We start from the raw sequence: 20,242 nt of genomic DNA, 5'->3' as shown, positions 1-20,242 counted from the left end.
AATACAAGGAATCGTTACACCAGACACATGCGTAATGAGGCAGGTCGAGAGCTTAAATATATCATTATTCACAGCTCTGAGCATCGCTACTGTATGTATCTACAACATGTAATGTATTTATTTCACTATCACTGTTTACTTTGTGATTTAGAAAAAATGTAAAATGCAAACTAGTGGAAGTTCACTGTGACAGGTATGCTTTTAATTTGAAGAATCAGCATCCCTTTTCTGTGATGATGACAGTTATATACATATACAGTGCATATATAAATATCTATTAGGGCATGTATTACTGTATCAAAATTCAAAAAGACAAAAAATGGCTGCAGTGTGTCTATGGCTGATAGAGAATAAAAATCTACAAATGTATGGTGTTGTATCTTGTGAGTCTGTACAGTTGTTTTTCACTTACGAGGTCAAATGTAGTAAGTCAAAAATAGTTAAGTTTGTATTATAGCAAAACTATAAATTAGTATAACATAAAACAGTGCATTTTTTAATCTTCAATCAACTAACTGCTGTTCTGACAGCTGGACATAAGAGAAGCAGGGCTGGTGATATTTGTCTTATGTACTGAGTAGACCAGGTGCTGCCCCCAGCTGGGCCTGAGAGGTACTGCAGTAATGGAGGAATATCAGCAACTGATACTTGATACAATCAGTATGACATTTTATAAAGAAATATGACTGATTTATTAAAAGAGTAAATAAATTACAGATATACGGCACAGTTTCGCAATTCTAAAGCATAGAGAGACCCAATATATTATATCCCATATATTTTTAATCCAGCAGGGTCAACTATTCCATAACACTGTCATACCATTTTGGAGGAGTTGTACTCATGATTTGATTTCCTTCTTTTGGTTTTGGTTTTTTGACCAGCCTTTCAATTAAAAAAAGTCTAATCAAGTATAAATGTTCAGGCTAACAAACCTAGCTACACATTTATACTATACATTTTTAAGCAATGGAAACAGTAGATATTTCATAGAGCTCTGTGAATTAGCTATAAGCCAGAAAGCGAATCTTATGCTAGCAAGATTGAAAGTCAATAACAGCATTTATATTTAACAAGGCTAGCTAGCCAACCGTGTCATTGTCCCTAAATCATTATCAACATTTTCAGAAACAAATGACAATGCTAGGCCAAGTGTAGGCTACTGTCAGCCTCAGCCTGAAGGAGGCCCGGAAACTTGGCAAACAGTTTCACTGGAACTGCTTAACGCTAGTAGTTACATAGGTTGATGAAGGTTCTCGGTCATCCAGGTCATTGTAATTCTAGGTGTTGTATAGTAGGCAACTTTACAATGACTCTGTAAGGACACTCCTACACAGTTTAAAAGCCTGCAACTCCCCTCCAGTTAGTTAGAACTGAAGAAGCCTCTTGGATGAGAGGTGAAATGTCTTCAAGACACTGAAACACGTCCAGTTGCCTACGATACAGCACTTAGAAGTAGTTACATAGGTGTTTATCAGGAGTTATACCATTGTCTGAGTCAATACTCGGATATAATCTGAGTATTTTACTTACAACTCTGTGTTGTCCTGCAGTGTACGATCCTCTGAACACCACAGGATGGCGCCTGCAACACACAAGCTCCAAGAAGCAGCCTTCACTGTCCCTCTGAGCTCACTGGTATCAAGCAGTCATCTCACATCTCATTCTCCAATAAAGTCGCCACTTCCTTTCTCTAATAATGGGTACCTAGTCAAGCAGTAACTTTTAAAGGTGCACTATATAGTTTTTGGTAAGAAATTTTAATCAGAAGAGAAAGATCTTCATTGACTGATTTTTTTTTTAATGCCTGAACAAACCAAATAAACAAACTATTTGTTTTCATGACTGAATAAACAAACACACACAACAAGGACAACACAATTTCATGCTGATTTACTTATTTTATATTGGGCAGACCCCGCCACCTTTCTACCTTCAAACTGTGTTCTGGGGACCTTATTTTCCTCTTAGTACAGCTTGTTGATTCAGTTATGGAACAAATACATATTTCTGAGTTTGTATTATTACCTCATTAATATTGTAGATATTAAAATTCTGAGTTTGAATTTCTTCTTCAAAACTACACAGTGCTCCTTTAAGTTGTTTGGAGTAGGGTTGCAGCAATATACCAGAGTCAAGGTATACCTTGGCATGAAAATTGATGGTTATCGTACTGTGTGCTTATCAGTGATATTTAAAATATATAAACATTAAGTTTGTCCAACTACAAACGTATTTTATTTTCTTTCCTTTAAGGGTCGTTGTAACTGAAATTATAATAATAACAGTTTAATACTGTATACTGTGAAACCATGATCGTACCTTGAAAATCTCATACCATTGCAACCCTAATTCAAAGTTTCGTTTACATGACTTATAAATTCCCTTTTGACTAGTACATCTACCTGTACTGTATATCCAAACAGCATGATAAAGCAAAGGACACAAAGAAATATTTTAAATAATGACCTTCACGTCTTAAACACACAACAACACCTCCACTCCATCTCCGTACTAGGGCAGAAATGATCCACCAGCAACACAAAACAAGTTAAACATATTCATTATACACCTTTTAGTTGATTTATTTATTTCTTAAACATGTTAAGCCATCCATTGCCGTGCTGGCAACAGGTACACACCATGTAAGGAGTGGTGCATTGCATTGACATCATACGTTTCGTTAAAAGAAATGTTTGTCATATTTTCCCTTTAAAAAAGAAGAGACCAACCAATTGAAAAGAGCAAACAGTAAGGATGACGAAGACTACGGCATTGTCCTGCAGCGGTAAGGAGACCACTGGCTGGTAGAAGCACTGATCATCAAGGAAGACATCCCAACATTTATTACAGTCCAACTCTCATTTGATTCCTTCACTGCGGTCTTACCATCCTCTTATCTGACTGCAACGTTCTTCAATCCAATGCTTTTATGACGCTTCCAGACTTAACAGCCTTACTGTCAGGTTGACACTTAACCTGACAGAAGGTAAAGACTATAGTGCCTTTGCTCCATCTTCATCATCGCCACCTTGTCTGTGCAATTGGCAGAGAAACACACTGGAAATGACAAGAATAAAATGACAACAGAAACCCTACATACAGTCATACAATACAAGTACAAACATTATGAAAATGAGCTTGTTTTCTTCTCATTTTTATACAAAATGTAAGGGGTGCTTCAGCAACCAGGACTTTAGATTTCCTCCTCTTAGATATGAGGTTTTGATATTTACGCTGGATGCTAACCATAACTGTGTCATTGTTTTTACAACAGTTCCATGATACTGGAGGACATTAGAAACATTTGGGACAGGACTGATGCACAACATTAACAAATGCAAACAAACAAGTCAGTGATTCACAAATCAAACAGAAGATATTATAGTTTCATATGATCTTACTTACAATATTCCCCCCCATGCACTACACAATAGTCTTGAATTTTCATATATTACATATATGCTACATTCTCTTATTTCTTATTTCACTGATATAAAGGCAAACATATCTCAATGCAAAGTGTAAGCTGCTCTGCTTTTCTTTACATTTAAATTAGTATTATAGGTTGAAATCGGACGATTCAAACAGTATGACTTAGCTCATAGCAAACATAAATGTAGCTCATAAACTGGATTTTACGTAAACTCTTAATTCCTCTGATAGCAAGAATAGCAATTTCAATGTTTGTTTTTGTTTTTATCAACAATCACAATGTATATACATCACCAGAACTAAAGCAAGCTCAAATTTTAACATGATCTTCCAAATGTTTTTGTATTGCACACACATAAATACACATAAAAATACTGAACTAATTTTTGGGAGAGGTTACAGTAGTAGATTTTTAAACATCTCTATTTTATATTTAAAATGCATACCAAAACATCTTAAAAAACAAACCAAAAAAAATGTTGTCAATATGCTTGTTTCATAATGTCCAAATACTGTGTGCAGCCACCCGGTGGTGGTTTCGAATGATGTCCATTAATAAAATGCCATAACAGTAAAATGTATTAATACTTGTGTCCTGTGCGATGTCATGTCCTTACAGAAGGGTCAAAGGTTGGAGAGCAGTCATGGGTTGGCTAGTTGACTGCCCCACTAGATTTGTTGATGGGATTTTTTTTTTATTTTCATTTTTTGACCACATGTTGATATTCCATTAACTGCAAAGAGAGAGAGAGAGAGAGAACATACATGTGAGTGTATCCTAACACACTGCATTGAAGATGTTTACTATGCAAAGATGTCAATTCTGACATGTAAGACCAGGAAAAGCAAACGTGTGATTAATAACAGGTCCTGGCACTACCATTGTGCATGCTGGCTCACTGGCATCCCTGGGAATGTCCCTTTCACACCTATGATCCACCCAAACAGGTGTTTATAATAAGTTTGCATAATTAGACCTTTTTTTCTGGAATGTTTGGGTGTGTACTCTTGCATGCATACTTTCATTTTTGTTGCACGTGTTAAGGCAGGACAACATAAACTAGAGATGTACCAATACCATTTTTGCTTCCCAATACCAATTCTGAGAACTGAGAATTGGTCAATCTGAGTACTGATGTGATACCAGTGCATTAAAAATATATAAATTATTGTTGTTATTATTATTATTTTTAACAGCTGTATACTACTTTCCCTGTATGGATGTTATTCTATGCATCTGCTAATCAATAAATTACCTGGTAAGATTGGATCAGGGCGTAGATTTGTGTACTGACTGATACCATTTCCTGCATTTCCAGGCATTTCCGATTCTAGTATCGGTATCACAATACCCCTAACATAAACAACACCTTTATGATTCATATTCCTTCATTTACAAGTTTTGAGTTGTATTTCTCAGCATGACTGCCCATTGTTTACCAGTCAAACTAGTAACTTGACCTATGAATGGGAGCAGCTGTAACACAAGCAATTTCCCCTAAGGGATTAATAAAGTATTTCTGATTCTGATTCTGAAGAATGACTGAAAAGACCTGCATGGGTGTGCAGCTGTTATTACTGTCATAGGTTACACCTATGCTTCTCCTACTATGATGAGTCAAAGTATCTGTGGAGGGAAATACTCAGGCGCAACTGACTTTTATCTTAACTCCTCCACCAGGTCTGTCAAGCTTTTGATGCAGTGTGCTTACTCCATACACGTTCTCACACCTTCTTGAACATCAAATTCAAAGACTGTTCAAGGACTTTCCAGCTCCAATTCCCTCAAACTCAAGGACCAATCTTGGTTTGAGATTCGGATCAAGGTTAATTACTGTTACAACAATGAGATTTTTTTATAATGACAACAACAGGCAAGGCAAACAACAATAGACCCTTTTCAGGGCAGACATTTTGACTTGTCAAAGCAGGGACAGCACAGATATGACTGATAATGTTAATGATAGCTCCATTTTATTATGTGTCCAAGTAAGTCATGTTAGTGAGTAAGCATGCACAATGCCAGGGCCTTGAAACGCACTCACCTAAACGAAATGCAACCATCATTAATGTTATAAATTCCACCTGTGCTTTTCCTGCTTTGACAAATCAAAATGTCTGCCGTGAGAAGGTCTATTGGAAAGACAGAGGCTTGAACATGTGAACAGAAATGAAAGAAAATTGGGGGAGACACACCTGCAGACAGCAAAGTATGTCAAGTAAAAACAATATCAAAAGAAGTTCATTTCTACTCTTGAACAAAATCTCTAAATTCATCACTTTCAATGACCCGTGTCTTTTTTGTCTATTTTCAAAAACTTTCAATGCGTTGATTGAGGACCTGTGGGAACCTAATCCATATCTCATGAATCTGGAGGGTGATGCCTATTTTTCTTATAGACTTTCGAAAGCAAAAACATGGAAGTTAACCACTGGAGGTCAGCAAAAACAAGAACTTCAGCTCCTGTTTCGTTAATTTGCTGTTTGTTTCTTCTGTCTCTTACTGGGAGGGGATGCTGGGCGAGCCAGAGCGGTGGAAGTGGATGTTCTGCCACTTGCCGTCGCGGCGGTGCCACACACGGGTCTCCTCAGACTGCATGGTGCGGGGCATGCCGGCAGCATCCATGTACTGGGTCAGTCGAATGTAGGCAATACACGCTGCATTTTCCCCAATTAGGTGCACGTGTGGATTCAAGAGGATGGTGTGCACCGGCTTGTTCCCTTTAGACAGGGCTGAAAGAGAGACAAAATGGCTGAATACAGGGAGCAAATGTCATATGAATATAATGGATATCACTTTCCACACATGGCTGGGTGATGATGGTTTGAGAAATTCTAACACGGCTGCATGACAAATAACAAACGTTAACCAGACGTTTAAAGGAGGGCTGACCGATATGAAGACAAGAAGAACTAAAAGTCTCCATATGTTGATGTTGGATAGTGGACAAGCACAGGCTTGCCAAGTGATTGAGGTTTCTAGGACATATCTGGTTTATCTGAACTATTTTTACCCTGACTGAGGACATTCTGCCATTTATAGCAGTCATTACTCATTAGTGATTTTCTGCTCCAAGGTTAGTCCAAAATCACAGCAATGACCTTGTAGTATACCAGCATGTAAGCTGATAGGATTAAATATTGATACAGAACATACATACGAATGCATTATTTACACTCTCTTCCATATGAAAAACGCGCTCAAAATCCCTTTCGCTGTGTTGGAGGCCTTCTTTATTTTCAAAATCTGGATATCAGTACAAATTTTTATTTCATATAATGTTTCAACCACATTAATTTGAAGCAATGAAACAGATTTCCGTGCAGAATTTAAGATATTTTGTCTATCTCTGCACACGATGGCGCTACATCACCTGTCCACTAGGTTTCAGTGAGTTTCCTGTACACCTGCTTGTGCTTCCCAATAACTGATTACACTTGTGACCTGCCTCTTCAGCTGTTGCTTATTGGCTCATTATGCTGCATGCATATATGGCTCGAGCAAGACGGAACTCACCGTAGTCCGTCTCTACTTTAGTTGGAGAACCCTGTTTTGCTGTGAAGCTTCAGAAATATTTTGTGGACTATGAAACTTCACAGGGTGCGTAGATAAAGACTGAATTTTCATTTTTGGGTGAACTTATCAATTAATGTTGTTTTCATATATTTTTGATTCTGTATTCCAGGACATAAAATTGAACAAACAAGCTCTCCCTACTGAAAATCCAACAGCAAGTTTTTTCCATTGTGCAACCCATGCACTAGATCACTCGGCACATCGTGTGTTTTGTGTGTTTCAATGTTTACAACTTTTTTTCCAGAGCAGCTGCAAAAATTTAAACAAACTGATGTTAGTGAAGAATACACAACCATGTAGTTGTTCTTCTGTGTAGTTCTGTGTAGTTCGGGTGAACCTACTGCTACTACATATTTCAACAGCTCTGGACAACAGTAACACAAGAAAACTTTTCCAGTGGATGATACTGTTGGTGGTCTACTCTAAAAAGCTATTTTATAAATCTATTTTGTAAAATGGGACAGTTTTATGGCACATACAGCTGCCTCGGTGATGCTGCTAAACTTTGTTTTTTTTGCCACATGATGATTTACGCTGTTCAACTCACCATTCTCAAAGTAAAAGCGATGGAAGTCATGTCCTTCCACCAGGTTGCCCAGGGCCTCAGGCTCAAAGGAAGTTAGACCAGGATCACAAATCTTCCTGTTAAACCAAAAAAGAACAGAGAATCAGCAAAGAAAGTAAGCGAATAATTCTGGGATGTTACTGTACAAATGCAGAGAGGAAGAAACTTACGCATAGGCCTCAAAGTCTCCATTATTGATAGACTCAATCAACTGCTCAGTGACTTTGATAATTTCCTGCTTGCGGGCTACAACACAAGATCACAGAAAACCATCAACCACACAAACTGATGACATTTTTTTAAATCAAGTCGTCACTGTATTTCAGGCAAATGTAGGTCTGGGTGCAGATCTTACATCAAATCCAAATGGGTTCTACTCTACGGTTAGCGGGATTCAAAGTTATTAGAAATGGAAGGCACTCAGTAAAAGTGTTTCACAAAATTGTAATTTCATAACTGTGTAAGAAAACAGCAAGAAAGCCTCCCATGACTAATAATGATATCAGGCAGGAAAATGCAGGATGACACGATTCCTTTCACCCAACAAAGCTCAAAATGAACAAAGACAAACCAATGCTCAGATGCAAGAAATTTGCTACAAAAGCAATTTCAACTAAGTAATGTTGACAGTTACCTTTATTGTTATTGGTGCAGGCTGGGGGATATTAAAACAATTACTTAATTGGTGCAACAAAAAAACATGTTAAATCGTAAATAAATATATCAATCAGTGCTTCAGCTCTGTTGCTTTGACAGCTATAAGCTACAACACTGTGTGTGTGTGTGTGTGTGTGTGTGTGTGTGTGTGTGTGTGCACGCGCGTGTGTTTGTGTGTGTGTGTGTGTGTGTGTGTGTGTGTGTGTACATTAGTGTGTATGCGAGTCAGCTTTCTGCTACATGTGTCAATGTTTGGGTAAGTAAGAACAGAAGGCAAATAGAGGAGTGAGAACAGTATCTGTATCTACACAATTCAAATGTACAGCAGGAGAGCTTCTTCTTCAATTCAAATACAGAAGAATAAATCGGACAGAAGGAGAAGATATTTAAGGGTCAAAAACAGAGGTTTGCTATCACTGGAGAGGGGATAGACAGTGCAGAATAAGGACCAATAATCTCAAAAAACACCCACTCATATAAGCCAAGGGGATGATTTGAACATGAGGAGCACAGGATTGAAGACACAGATCACTTTCTTCCACTGGTGACTGAGTAACAGGAGGGGAACAAAACAGGGCAATTCTCCCCCACAGTGGAGGGACTTACTCTGAACTGAGGAGGTGGGAGTCTGCCTTGAGTCAGACATCTGTGAGGAACGGCTCTTAGAGCTCAAGATACCGCTCACTAAGCTGCCCAGACGAAGGGCTGTCAGAGATTGCATGGATGGATGAGTGATTGGGTGTCAAGTGTGTGTGTTGGGTGGGGGATGTGACAAAGATACGGGTTGATTAAGGCATATGTATGTATGTATGTGTGGGCAAAGGCAAGATAGGAATTATGGAAGAAAGGATATTTTCAACAAAACATAAGAAAGGGAAGAAAAAATAGAAAGGAGACAAATTTAATACTGAAAAAATAAAACAAAGGGTGTGCAAACTAAAATGAAGAAGCAAACAGAGTGAACCAATTTGAGCATCATCCTCAGACACAAGATGGGAGAAAGTTGAGGATGCTGGGGTGGGGAAGACGGAAAAAGAACAGGGCGGACTGCATTTTGCTAGAGTTGACAGCCAAAAAGGGGGGTTGCAGTAGATCACTTGTTGTGTATTTTTTTTAACTGCGTATGAAGAAAAACAGGAAAACCAAGGAGTGATCAGTTGGATTGGAAGGGTGAGGACTGACTGTTGTAACTTCACAGTGTTGGCAAGGAAAGTAAAGTATATTAGTTGAAAAACAAATTATTCCCTACCTTTTACATCCTCATCCTCTATGGTGGTGTTGGCACTCTCAATGGACTCCTGACAAAGAATGACAATATCAGTAATGATTTAGCAGATATTATGTTTGTGACATCAGTGAGTGTTGAAATAAGAAGCGTTGCAAAATGGTGATATTAACGATAACTGTAATTTTTACAAAATGAAATACTGATATTGTGTTAATAATACACGTGATTCTTCTGAATAATCAGCATGTGCATCATTTGTAGCATTTTGCAATTAAAATTTTCACTCGCAATACAGAAGAAACAAGACGAGGGATAACAATGAACAAAGGTCCCTGGCTCGGCTTTAATCAGGGATGTTGCGATTACATGGTTAGGGTCTTAAACCCAGAGGCCAGCAGGATGCCCCGATGAAGATAAAGTACACAGTACAGTTTAATTGCTGTTAAAGGTTGGGGGCCATACTATTGTTATTAATTGTAACTGTGCAATTGTTGTTTTTGTTTGTAATACCTTATTTCCATCCACAGGGTTATGGATTACAGTTGTCTGTGGTTCCTAAAGAGAACAAATGACAGAGAACTTGAGGGAAGACATAACCAGAGAAAAGGCAAAAGGCACAGAAACTGTTAAAGGAAATGAGATTGTGTTTGTTTTCAGTATGTCAAGGTCAAGAAGGTGATCTATCTATCTATCTATCTATCTATCTATCTATCTATCTATCTATCTATTTATCTATCTATCTATCTACTACAAACCTATGCATCTCAATGTCTCTGATATAAAATACATATTAAACCCCTCGTGAATCGCCCACTTGTTTTTCTTTCTTTGAGCTTTTATCTCCCTTCCTGCATGCCATTGTTGCTCAGTGTCTCTTTCTGCGTCTGCTTTTCTTTCATCAGCCCTCCTGCCTCGGTAATCAGTTGTCTGGGCTTTTGTGGAATCGATTCTGATGACCAGCTCAGACCTTCTAATCACTAGCCCCGATTACAGTAGATTATAACATCAGCAGCCTGCATCTGTGAGTGTGTGTGTGTGTGTGTGTGTGTGTGTGTGTGTGTGTGTGTGTGTGTGTGTGTGTGTGTGTGTGTGTGTGTGTGCATCATGATGGAGAGAGAAAGGAGGATAGAGAGAGACAGACAGAGAAAGAAAAAGAGAGATGCCATGTGCCTGTGTTCATGCGTAATCATCCTGACAGCCAATGGGGGGACAGAAATCCTTTGACGTCATGCAGAGCAGCAGTCATGTGGCCTTACGTAGACAGCCAGTCAGCAGATACCATGCGCGAGTCAGTGAGGTACGGCCAAATCACTCGGGAATGTAGCATCATAATAAGCCCAAGCAGCCGACATCCTCACACTCCAGCCATGCACAGACAAACTAAATAACACGTCTTCGCCTCTCGTCAAGAATTTTACTATCAAAGGCAGAACTGATGGTGCTGGAGTACATTTCATGACATGGGAGGAGCACATGCATGGTGTAGGTGTGTACAGAGGAACGAGAGAGGAGAGGTTCTTGCAGAGGAAAAGGGGGAAGGAGAGAGGGGATTGAGGTAAAGGTTTACCCTGACTACATATTTAAATCTACACTATTCATGTGTGTCAAGGCTTATTGTTTCAACCCAACATTAACAATATACAGATCCAGCAAATCCAAAGCTCTGTATGCCCCATGCATGCTCTGCTTATTCAGATAAATGACTGAATGCACCGATCTGAATTATGAATAGTTTATCCTAGCTGTATCAGATATGCTAGAGCTGGGACATGCTGCACAGCCACAAAAGCTTTTATACATTATTTCATTCAGGGATAGCCTGTTGAACTAGACATCTGTTTCACCCCTTCTTACCACCCATTATATTTTTATCCTTAAGCATTTAAATCTTATCAATCGAGGCTGAGATCGAACAAGAAAATGATCTGACCCCGTGTGAAATTTAAGGGTGAACCTGTACCTCCTCCACAGCGAGGCGTGAGGTGGGGAGGTGTAGAGGTTTTGTGGATGAAGGTGCGGGTGTAGGTGAGGTTGTGTGTGTATACCAGCGCAGGGGCAGGGCCAGTGTCTTTAGGACTGGTCACTGTGTTGGCTTTGTTGTTGACCTGCAGGGGGCAGTGTAAAGGGGACATGACACACACATACACACTTTTCACACACACACTCACACACACACTCTGGCTACAGTCCATTCCAAAGAGATCATCCCAACTCATGTGTCTCAAAGATTTGATGTTAGTGTTGCGTTTTTACCGACCAAGACTTTTTAATGAAGTCTGTGTATTTAATAAGGCACAATTCAGCTGGAAGGTAGATGTATTAGGAAAGCCTCACTTGAGACAGAAGCAGAAACAAGACAAGTCGGTTAAAATGGGCTGTGCTGAAGTTGTGGGAAGCAGTCGAAGGGAAACTGCTTTTGTCTCTAAGACCAAATTTTGATTGAGTTCCAAACGGCTAGATTCAGGAGAATACAAAAGAAGACGACAGACTAATCTATTTTTTTACCACCCACCCTGTCAGATAAGGTAACCGCAAAGAAGAAGAGTAATTATACGCACATCACGTCGGTGCACGGCTATCAGAAAACAGCGTCAGTGAAAAAAGATAACGCCTGCACACTTATTCCATGTCGTAAATAGACTAAGTGTGCAGGTGTTTTTCTGTAGCAAGTAAGAAAATATTTATTTGCAGGAAACTGTGCTGATACTTTCCTGGTCTATCCATTTCAATGTAGGTATGTATTGGTGCAACCATCTATTGAGGGACATAAATAAAAAACTGAATAACATAAATTCAAAAACATGGGAAGGACTATATATTTCACTGTATTAATACATAAATAACATAGAAGAAATACATTTAATATATTTTTTTTCCATATTCACTCAACCTACTAAATAGACATACTTTTTTTTTAAATTACCAACTATGTTTTCGGTACGGTTTGTTTATTGTCTGTTTGTCAGCAGGATTCCAAAAAAGTTTTTTAAAAAAGAAAAAAAGTTTAAAAAATATTTCCAATTTAGGAGTGCATAATAAATGCACACTTGAGATGATGAGTCTGCAGCTCGGCACAACAATATAATCATAGTTCTAGAAATATATCAAGATGATGGTTGTGCTTGCAGATTATATCACAGAAGGGTAGACAACTGGCCTTGGCGGAGGCATGCGCTCTCCAAGTGCCCGTCTAGTTCTCATTTGGGTCACATGACTGAGGGATGAATTTCCTGGAATGGATCTCATAGCATGACATACTGTAGGCCTGAGTAAGACCCAAACACAGTGACACTGATTCAAAGAATGTATGCAGAGGTCCAATTAAATATCAACACTCACTTATATGTCAATCAAACTACATTCTCAACATTGTAACTGCATGCAGAGTGCACATGCACTCCTGCATCAAGTGTTAATTTCAGACTGGGTCCCGATCACACAGAGAAACTAGAATAGAACACATCAGGGGCTCTACGGTAAAGATTATGTGACTATGGAAAATATGAGACACGGTCTATTCAGCAAATACAGGCAAGAAGAGACACTAAAGAGACCAGTGTTTTAAAAACGTTTGATAAGACTACAAATGTAACTCCATGTGGTCTGCTCTGCCAAAAGAACAACTGTGAGATCAAGCTAAGACAGTAACAACCGTTGCCCACTGCTTGGAGTGACTGTCCCTGAATGATGATGTTGTTAAGTGCACGATGCATAATAATTATCCAGAAGGGGTCTCAGACACTGAGCGTTCCAACAGACTAATGCAAGTATCAAAGCATTGTCGTCACTGTGCAAAAGCAACTCACCTTGACGCCGTCTTTGTTCTTGTTGAGCAAACTCTTGGCTGCTGTAGAGGGAAAAGAAAGAGGCGACACTTCAGCATGAGAGTTCACCAGCAGATTCCTGAGCCTGAGGCTACACTAACATGCAGCAAGCATATCAGTCGACTGTGCTTATCTTCAAACTCCAGGTGCAAAAATCCAACTGCAAAATCCATAATGCAATGCAACAGATGCTTAGAATGGCATCATCATTTATGCAAGGTTGTTCTCCTACTACATACTAATTCACATGTGTAGGGTTGAAGGGTGGGTGGTATATTTAGCAGCTGATGAAAGGGATAATCTACCCATCTTCAACAGACTCTCGCAGCATTCTTAAACTGACATTTGCACACATACACATGCACTTGCGAGCACTCGCACATCCCACAATCCCACCACTCACTCCCCGTGTTTTTCTCATGGCATCAAAAGAATCCAAACACTAGATTGCATTTCAAAATGCATGCTGCATCCTTGTCTGAATTTCATTCTGATCTTATATTGGCACTTTTGCAAGCGTGAGGTTCAATAGCGTTCTTTCGAATACCAAATACCTCATCTTCATGCAAATGTGATTGGCTATTAGGAGACTAAGTAAGGCCTAAACAACATAACTGTAACACCCCGCATATTTCCCTGTCATTCCAAAAATCTTACCTCAAATGGAAACCACAATCCAAACAAAAGAAGGAAAGAAAATTGAAATAGAAAGAAAATGATGAATAAAAAGAGACACAAATGCACTAATGCATTTCACTGTATAATGGAGACAGAAAGCAGGCCAGTAAGAGCCTGAGAAAATAGAGACAGGTCAAAGGAAATGCATGCAAAAAGGTATGATTGAGTGCAAAATAGAAACAGGGTGAAAGAGCAACAGCTAGAGAGATAAAGAGAAATGACTGTTTACCAGTGGCACCTTTGTGCCATGATCATCTTTGTTCTATGGAGAAACAGATCGAAGGCATTCAAGAATAGGTTAAAAAGCCTCTATTGATTTTTTTTTTTTCAAAGTTAAAATTGACTGCACATTTTTACCTACTTTGTAGTGCCTCTGATCTGTTTTCCTCATGGCTAGAAGATGCACCTAACCAAACTACCTCCAATATATTGGGCTGAGAAGCATTTCCAGTCTCCCGTTTTTTTTTTTGTTTGTTTGTTTTTTTTAAATTAAGATCAATGTTTTTCGTTTATACGATATGTTCTTGGACATCAGGCTGAGAGAGACATACCTGAGAAGTTTCTTGTGACCAGCAAAGTGGTCAGTATGGCTCCCTGCAGTGATAGAAAAGAAGGAAAGAAGGAGGTAATGATGATGGAAGAAAGTAAAGAAGAAAGGAAGGAAGAGACAGAAATAGGAAGATTGATTAAAAGGTTACGGCACGAAAGAGGAGCACAGCAAAAGGGCAACTTGAAGGTTTTAGAGAGCAAGTCATCATTTCTAAGTTACCCCGAGAAGTCCTGAGTGAGGAAGACAGAGAGAGAGCGGGAGAGAGAAAGATGGCTGGATGGATTGTTCTACGTAAATAGAAACGCGAAGGACTGCCAGACGTCTCACCTTGAGTTTCCTCCTGGCGTTGAATTTCTTCAGGCACTCCACGGTCTCCTGCCTGTGCATCATGGAGGCTACAGTGGACCGTTGCTGCAGGAAGAAGATGAGAGGATTTGAGGATTAGGAGGTAAATGAAACAATGGATGAGAGGAATGTATGGATATGCATGTGTGTGCGGTAAGACTGTGGAGAGTTGTGTGTGTTCATGCAGGTAGGATCTGATACTACTGATGCATTCTGTTACCAATAATAGTTTAGCATTATCGTTATCAATATGTCTGTTCATGTGTGTTTTTCTGCATCTCTGTTTGCATGTGTGCGCCACATACGCAGATCCAGGGGTGTTTTAGGGCCTCTGCGGCAGTGATGCGTTTACTGGGGTTGATGGTTAGCATCTTGTTGATCAGATCTTTGGCCTCAGGAGTTACAGTGTCCCACTCAGGGGACGGGAACTGTCAAAAAACAAGAGAGTGTTAAACGCTCACTACACAGACTAATTTCACATCATCAGATACTGTTTTTAAAGCAAGGCAAGGAGAGGAGGAACAAAAAAACAGCAGAACAAGTGAAAGGGCAGTAAATCAGTAAAACAACCATCCTCTGAGTAAAAGACAGAAAATACAGTAAATATGTGTACTGAGAATTGCATGTGTGTGTATTAGGGCTGTTACTTTTTATCTTTATTTTTAAGAGAGAGAAAAGTACTGGAAAAAGGTACTGCTTGGTATGCATACTGAATTCCAGCTATCACTATCAGATAAAATGTGAACAGTATGCATTCCTTTTAATGACAGCCCTTTTTTTACTGTTTGCTTACATCATAGGCCCCAGCCTTAATTTGCTGGTAAAGGCGGTGCTGGTCCTCATCCCAGAAGGGAGGGTAACCCACGAGCAAGATGTATAAAATCACACCTAGAAGGAAGTGACATGGTAAGTTAAGAATGTTAACAGAAAATACCAATACACTGTAGTACGGTATACGGATATAAACTCTATTATCAAAGCTCCTTTTGGTGAGATAGTTTATTTTTGAGTGACATTCACAACTCGTGAAATACTGGCGCTTTCAGATGGCGGAAATCCCAAAGTGTCAGTATTTGATGAGATGGGGAACCCAAAGCATCAGTATTACTATCTTACTAACAGGAGCTTTAACCAACAAAATAAAAAATGCCCACTTAACACTGCAGAAAATACTAGAAACAACATGAAGTTGCAGTGCTTGTGCAGACCCATAGATAAAAGCCATAGACTGAGGCTTAAGCTCCAGTGTCAGGTTCATTGAAACAGTTGCAGAGAGAGAATCTGAATATTATTTACCACAGGCCCACATGTCCACTGGTTTCCCATATGGGTCTTTCCTCAGAACTTCTGGAGACAAGTATCCCGGGGTGCCTGCAAAACCTGGAGGAGTAATATGGATGAAGGGAGGAGATGTGGAATGGTAGGCCAGAGTGGGCAATTCAGTGACCAGGCTGTTGAGTGATTGATTGATCGACTGATTGGTTGGTTGCTTGATTGACCAACTGATTCAGGTTGTAAAATGGATGTATGAATACTCACCAAACCATGCCTGCTGGTCCCCCTGCACCTCGATAGCCAGCCCAAAGTCAGCCAACTTGACCGCCGCCCCCTTCAGCTTACTGGCCAATAGAAGGTTCTCAGGCTGGGGGGGGCGGAGTCAAACAGGTTAGAGGTGAGAGGTCACGCGCTCTGGGAAAAAGCCGCCCACAGACACCGATCTAAAATCAGATTAGCCAAACCAAATCCTAATCTCAACTATTAGGGGTCAACGATGCTAAACTGCTCTTAAATCAGTGTCTGAGGCGACTCCCTTTTCTGCCACGCAAAGTGACAGAGAAACACAAATGTGCAACGGGACCAAATCCCTACGTGACGACAGACATTTTCCAGCTGTGGACTTGCTCCCTCAGTCTCGTGGATTTTGAGCGAGTGAATTGGTAGCAGACATGACAATAACACCAATTCACTGTTAAAATCCACGAGTGGGAACACAGTGCACACTGCAGGGAGAAGGATACAGGAGGGAGGTGTGGTGTAACAGGGGACGTGGGTGTAAAAACTAGTGACTCAGCCACATATGGGTAACGACAAACCGCACATCGCACGCTAACACAGTTTAGCACAATCATAAATATATGCAAGTCCCCAGCGCGCGCACACACACACACACAGACAGAGACACAGGTGCAGAAAGGTCTTTGCTAACCTTAGGCCAGTTAGACAGTGTGCTCTACTGAATAATACATTTCCTAACATTTAGAGACTCTAAACACAGACAGCCTGTGAGCAGTCAGTTTATGGCAGACATATGACTCAACAGGACATTAACTGACAACTGGACACATTCACATTTACATAACAACGAATAAATCCTCCCGATTGTGGAGCATCCTAAAACTTAAATTCACTTGAGCAAAGGACATCTCCCCTAATAAAGTCAACAGATTGAAAACAACACAACTACATGTTTTCACAATGCATTCTGAAGATATTCAGGAGACTCCTTTCTCCCACATAAAAATGTTCTTGGGAGGTTATGAGACTAGAGACTACCATTAGAATATTCATGACCTTGGAAAATCTCTCTCAACATAATTTTAACATAATTATGCAAATGCTGATCATTGCTGAGGTTCTGGCTTGTGATTGCTCCTATTCCTGTCACCTTAACGCTGCACTCGCGCTACACATAAAAATGCTAGCATGCTCTCTGAAACATCAGGGGGAGTATCAGAGGAGGATCCTTAACTTGACATTGGCAGGACAGGTATTAAGTCCAGACTATCGACTCAACAAGATGCTCATATAACAAAGGCAGACTGGAGAGCTAGGCCTTAAATCGTAACTCCACCAATTTACACATTAAAGTGTGTTTACAGTTCTCGGGGAGTACTACTGCATATGTGAAAAATGTACCATAAAGCCTTTTGTGGCTCCAGAGGAAGCTGCATGTCATCTGATTAATTGCCTCCGGTGATGTCACTCAGTGGCTAAGCTGCATTGCGGGTAATTTAGGCACCAGGTTTTTATAAGGAAGAAGAATACATGGAATAAAAAAGACGGTATCTGTGGTTCTTTGATTATTTGTTTTAAAACTCCCCATAATGAGTCCAACGGTGTTATAAGAGTGTAATACTAGACCAGGGGACTGCTTTTCAAGACCTGGTGGCTAAATTACCCACAATGCAACTTAGCCACTGAGTGACATCACTGGAGGCAATTTGTCAGATGAGATGCAGCTTCCTCTGGAGCCACAAAAGACTTTATACTTCTTTTTTCACGTATGCAGTAGTACTCCCCAAGAACACACTTTAGATGTAAAGTTGGTGGATTACCCTTTAAGTCTCTGCATTTTGGTAGGTTTGGATCTTATTCCTGCACAGATTTGCAGCCAATTTCAAAGCTGAGGTCAAGGTCAAATGCGCTTTATTAATTGCTCAAAGCTTAAAGGGCTTCTACAACGAAGAAAACGCATATTGTGACAATAAAACATCTTTATGATGAGGAAATAATTATTGATTTGAGTTTTATTTCAAACAGATTGTGAAGAGTGTCTGGAGGCAAAAGGTTAGGACTGTGAGGGGAGTCACTGGGTCTTTCTGAGTGTTGCCATCTGTTGTACAGAGTCCTGACTGAATATGGCTGCAGCCATGGCTGCGGTCATACAAACCTTCAGATCCCTGTGGACAATCCCATTAACATGGCAGTGATGGACACTCTCGAGGATCTGCTGTATGCAGTGGCTGAGGGCAGGAGAGCAATGAGCAAGCGCAGGATTGTGATGAAGCAAGTGGATGGAGAGAAGAAAAGGAAAGGAAGAACGGCAGAGAAGAGAAGATGAGGATAATTAATTGATAGGAAGAGAGGAGGAAACAATCCCATAACAATGTATCACATGTCCTTCTCATTAGACTTCTTATGTGTGAAGCTGTTTTCTTGACAGATGACTTTAAGTCACAAAGGCAAGTCATTCATCACAAGATTTATTGTATTACACAAAAGCTATACAGTGTTGAGGAAACATAGATACACGCGCACTTACACACAAACACACTATATCTGCCTCTCTTTCTCTCTGGGGAGGCAGCATTTCAACACAAAGCTGGCAGTGTAACGTAGGCTGTGTATGATTAATACCGCAGGCTATATGTCGTTAATCAACTTTATAAATAACTCTGTGAGATGCCTCAGAGACAAGGCAGCTGTATCACACCTCTGAGACGGCCGTATGTGAAACACACAAATATACACACCGGCAACAGACAGAGATGCATAATGGCTGCTTTGCTCAGCAGTATGTGAGTGTGTGTGGGTGTGTGTTACCTGGCATCAGCCTCACTGTAGTACTCCCTGGCTACGATGTCCTCGAACAGCTCTCCCCCTGTCACCCTGTGGAGAGGGAGAGAGAAAATAGTGCACTTGTTCCTTCCTCTCTTTCTGTATCGACGACTGAAACACAACCGTTCATTGATTTTGAACTGCCTCATATATTTATAGACATACTTACAATCACATTTTGTAGTTATTACATCCATAAACAATTAGCTACACTGCAAAAGGTAATCTAATCTGTCTAGTCAAAAATATGTCATTACACTATCGACACAATCACAGTGTTTCCCTGAGATATAGAAGCTTGTTTTTGGCAGATTTTTTTCTTGTTTATTACAAGCCAATTCCAACTTGTACAACAACTTCTTTTTTTTTCACTTTTTTTAAGTGCCATTTTCTGAGTGTAAGCTGTGTTATTGTGTGTATTAAAGGGGCTCTGTGGAACTTCTGTGTTGTGCTGGAAGCCGGCCATGAGTTTATGTTAGCGGACTCCATTTCCAAACTAAAGTTAGCTACTGTTGCTCTCTGTTAGTGGAGAGAGGCACTGAGACCAGGCACTCGAGAAGGGGCATAAAGTCAGTGTCCTTCACAAAGAAATTCACAGTCCAGCAGCATTAAACAACTTAAACAAATCGTCCACAGGCTTCCAAGAGACGGGGAAGATCTAATTTTTTTAGGTCACATTACAATCCGCTCACATATGGCCAATAAAAAAGTGATTAATACATGTATATTGCTACAAAATGTTGCGTAGAGCCCCTTTCACGTGTGCGTATATGTGCATGAGAGTGTTTAAGAAGATGTGAACATGGTCACACATGTTTTTTTTTATTTTTGTGTATGTGTGTGCATATACTAATAAGTTTTGTATAGACAAAGGCCCATCCACAAACACACTTACACACACACACACATGCACAAGAGAGGATATAGGTCAGGAGCCTGTTGCACCAGCTCCTTGTAAGTTCAAGCCTAGTTACAATTTTGCTGAGTGAAGATTTATGAATTACTAAATCAGCGTTCTCCCAAGGTTTGAGTAAGACTTGGGAGA

The 20,242-nt window shown here is 39.9% G+C and overlaps 1 protein-coding gene across 1 annotated transcript in view; it reads right to left on the bottom strand.

The window, feature by feature from the left end:
• Positions 1-2,560: 2,560 nt before the first annotated feature.
• camk2d2 (calcium/calmodulin-dependent protein kinase (CaM kinase) II delta 2) overlaps positions 2,561-20,242 on the bottom strand; it is a 46,962-nt gene continuing 29,280 nt past the window's right edge. Inside the window, exons 5-20 of the mRNA XM_073467354.1 lie at positions 19,183-19,248; positions 18,530-18,602; positions 16,399-16,501; positions 16,156-16,239; positions 15,653-15,747; positions 15,165-15,287; positions 14,842-14,925; positions 14,516-14,558; positions 13,269-13,309; positions 11,508-11,567; positions 9,973-10,017; positions 9,484-9,532; positions 7,748-7,823; positions 7,560-7,654; positions 5,940-6,168; positions 2,561-4,169 (exon numbers count right to left, since the gene is read on the bottom strand). Coding sequence (XP_073323455.1) covers positions 4,166-4,169; positions 5,940-6,168; positions 7,560-7,654; positions 7,748-7,823; positions 9,484-9,532; positions 9,973-10,017; positions 11,508-11,567; positions 13,269-13,309; positions 14,516-14,558; positions 14,842-14,925; positions 15,165-15,287; positions 15,653-15,747; positions 16,156-16,239; positions 16,399-16,501; positions 18,530-18,602; positions 19,183-19,248 — 1,270 coding nt within the window. The 3' untranslated portion in view covers positions 2,561-4,165. The remainder of the gene's footprint in view (positions 4,170-5,939; positions 6,169-7,559; positions 7,655-7,747; positions 7,824-9,483; positions 9,533-9,972; positions 10,018-11,507; positions 11,568-13,268; positions 13,310-14,515; positions 14,559-14,841; positions 14,926-15,164; positions 15,288-15,652; positions 15,748-16,155; positions 16,240-16,398; positions 16,502-18,529; positions 18,603-19,182; positions 19,249-20,242) is intronic.

This window comes from Pagrus major, chromosome 1, assembly GCF_040436345.1.
Source record: "Pagrus major chromosome 1, Pma_NU_1.0".
NCBI lineage: Eukaryota > Metazoa > Chordata > Actinopteri > Spariformes > Sparidae > Pagrus > Pagrus major.
This window is presented reverse-complemented; position numbering and strand designations above follow the sequence as displayed.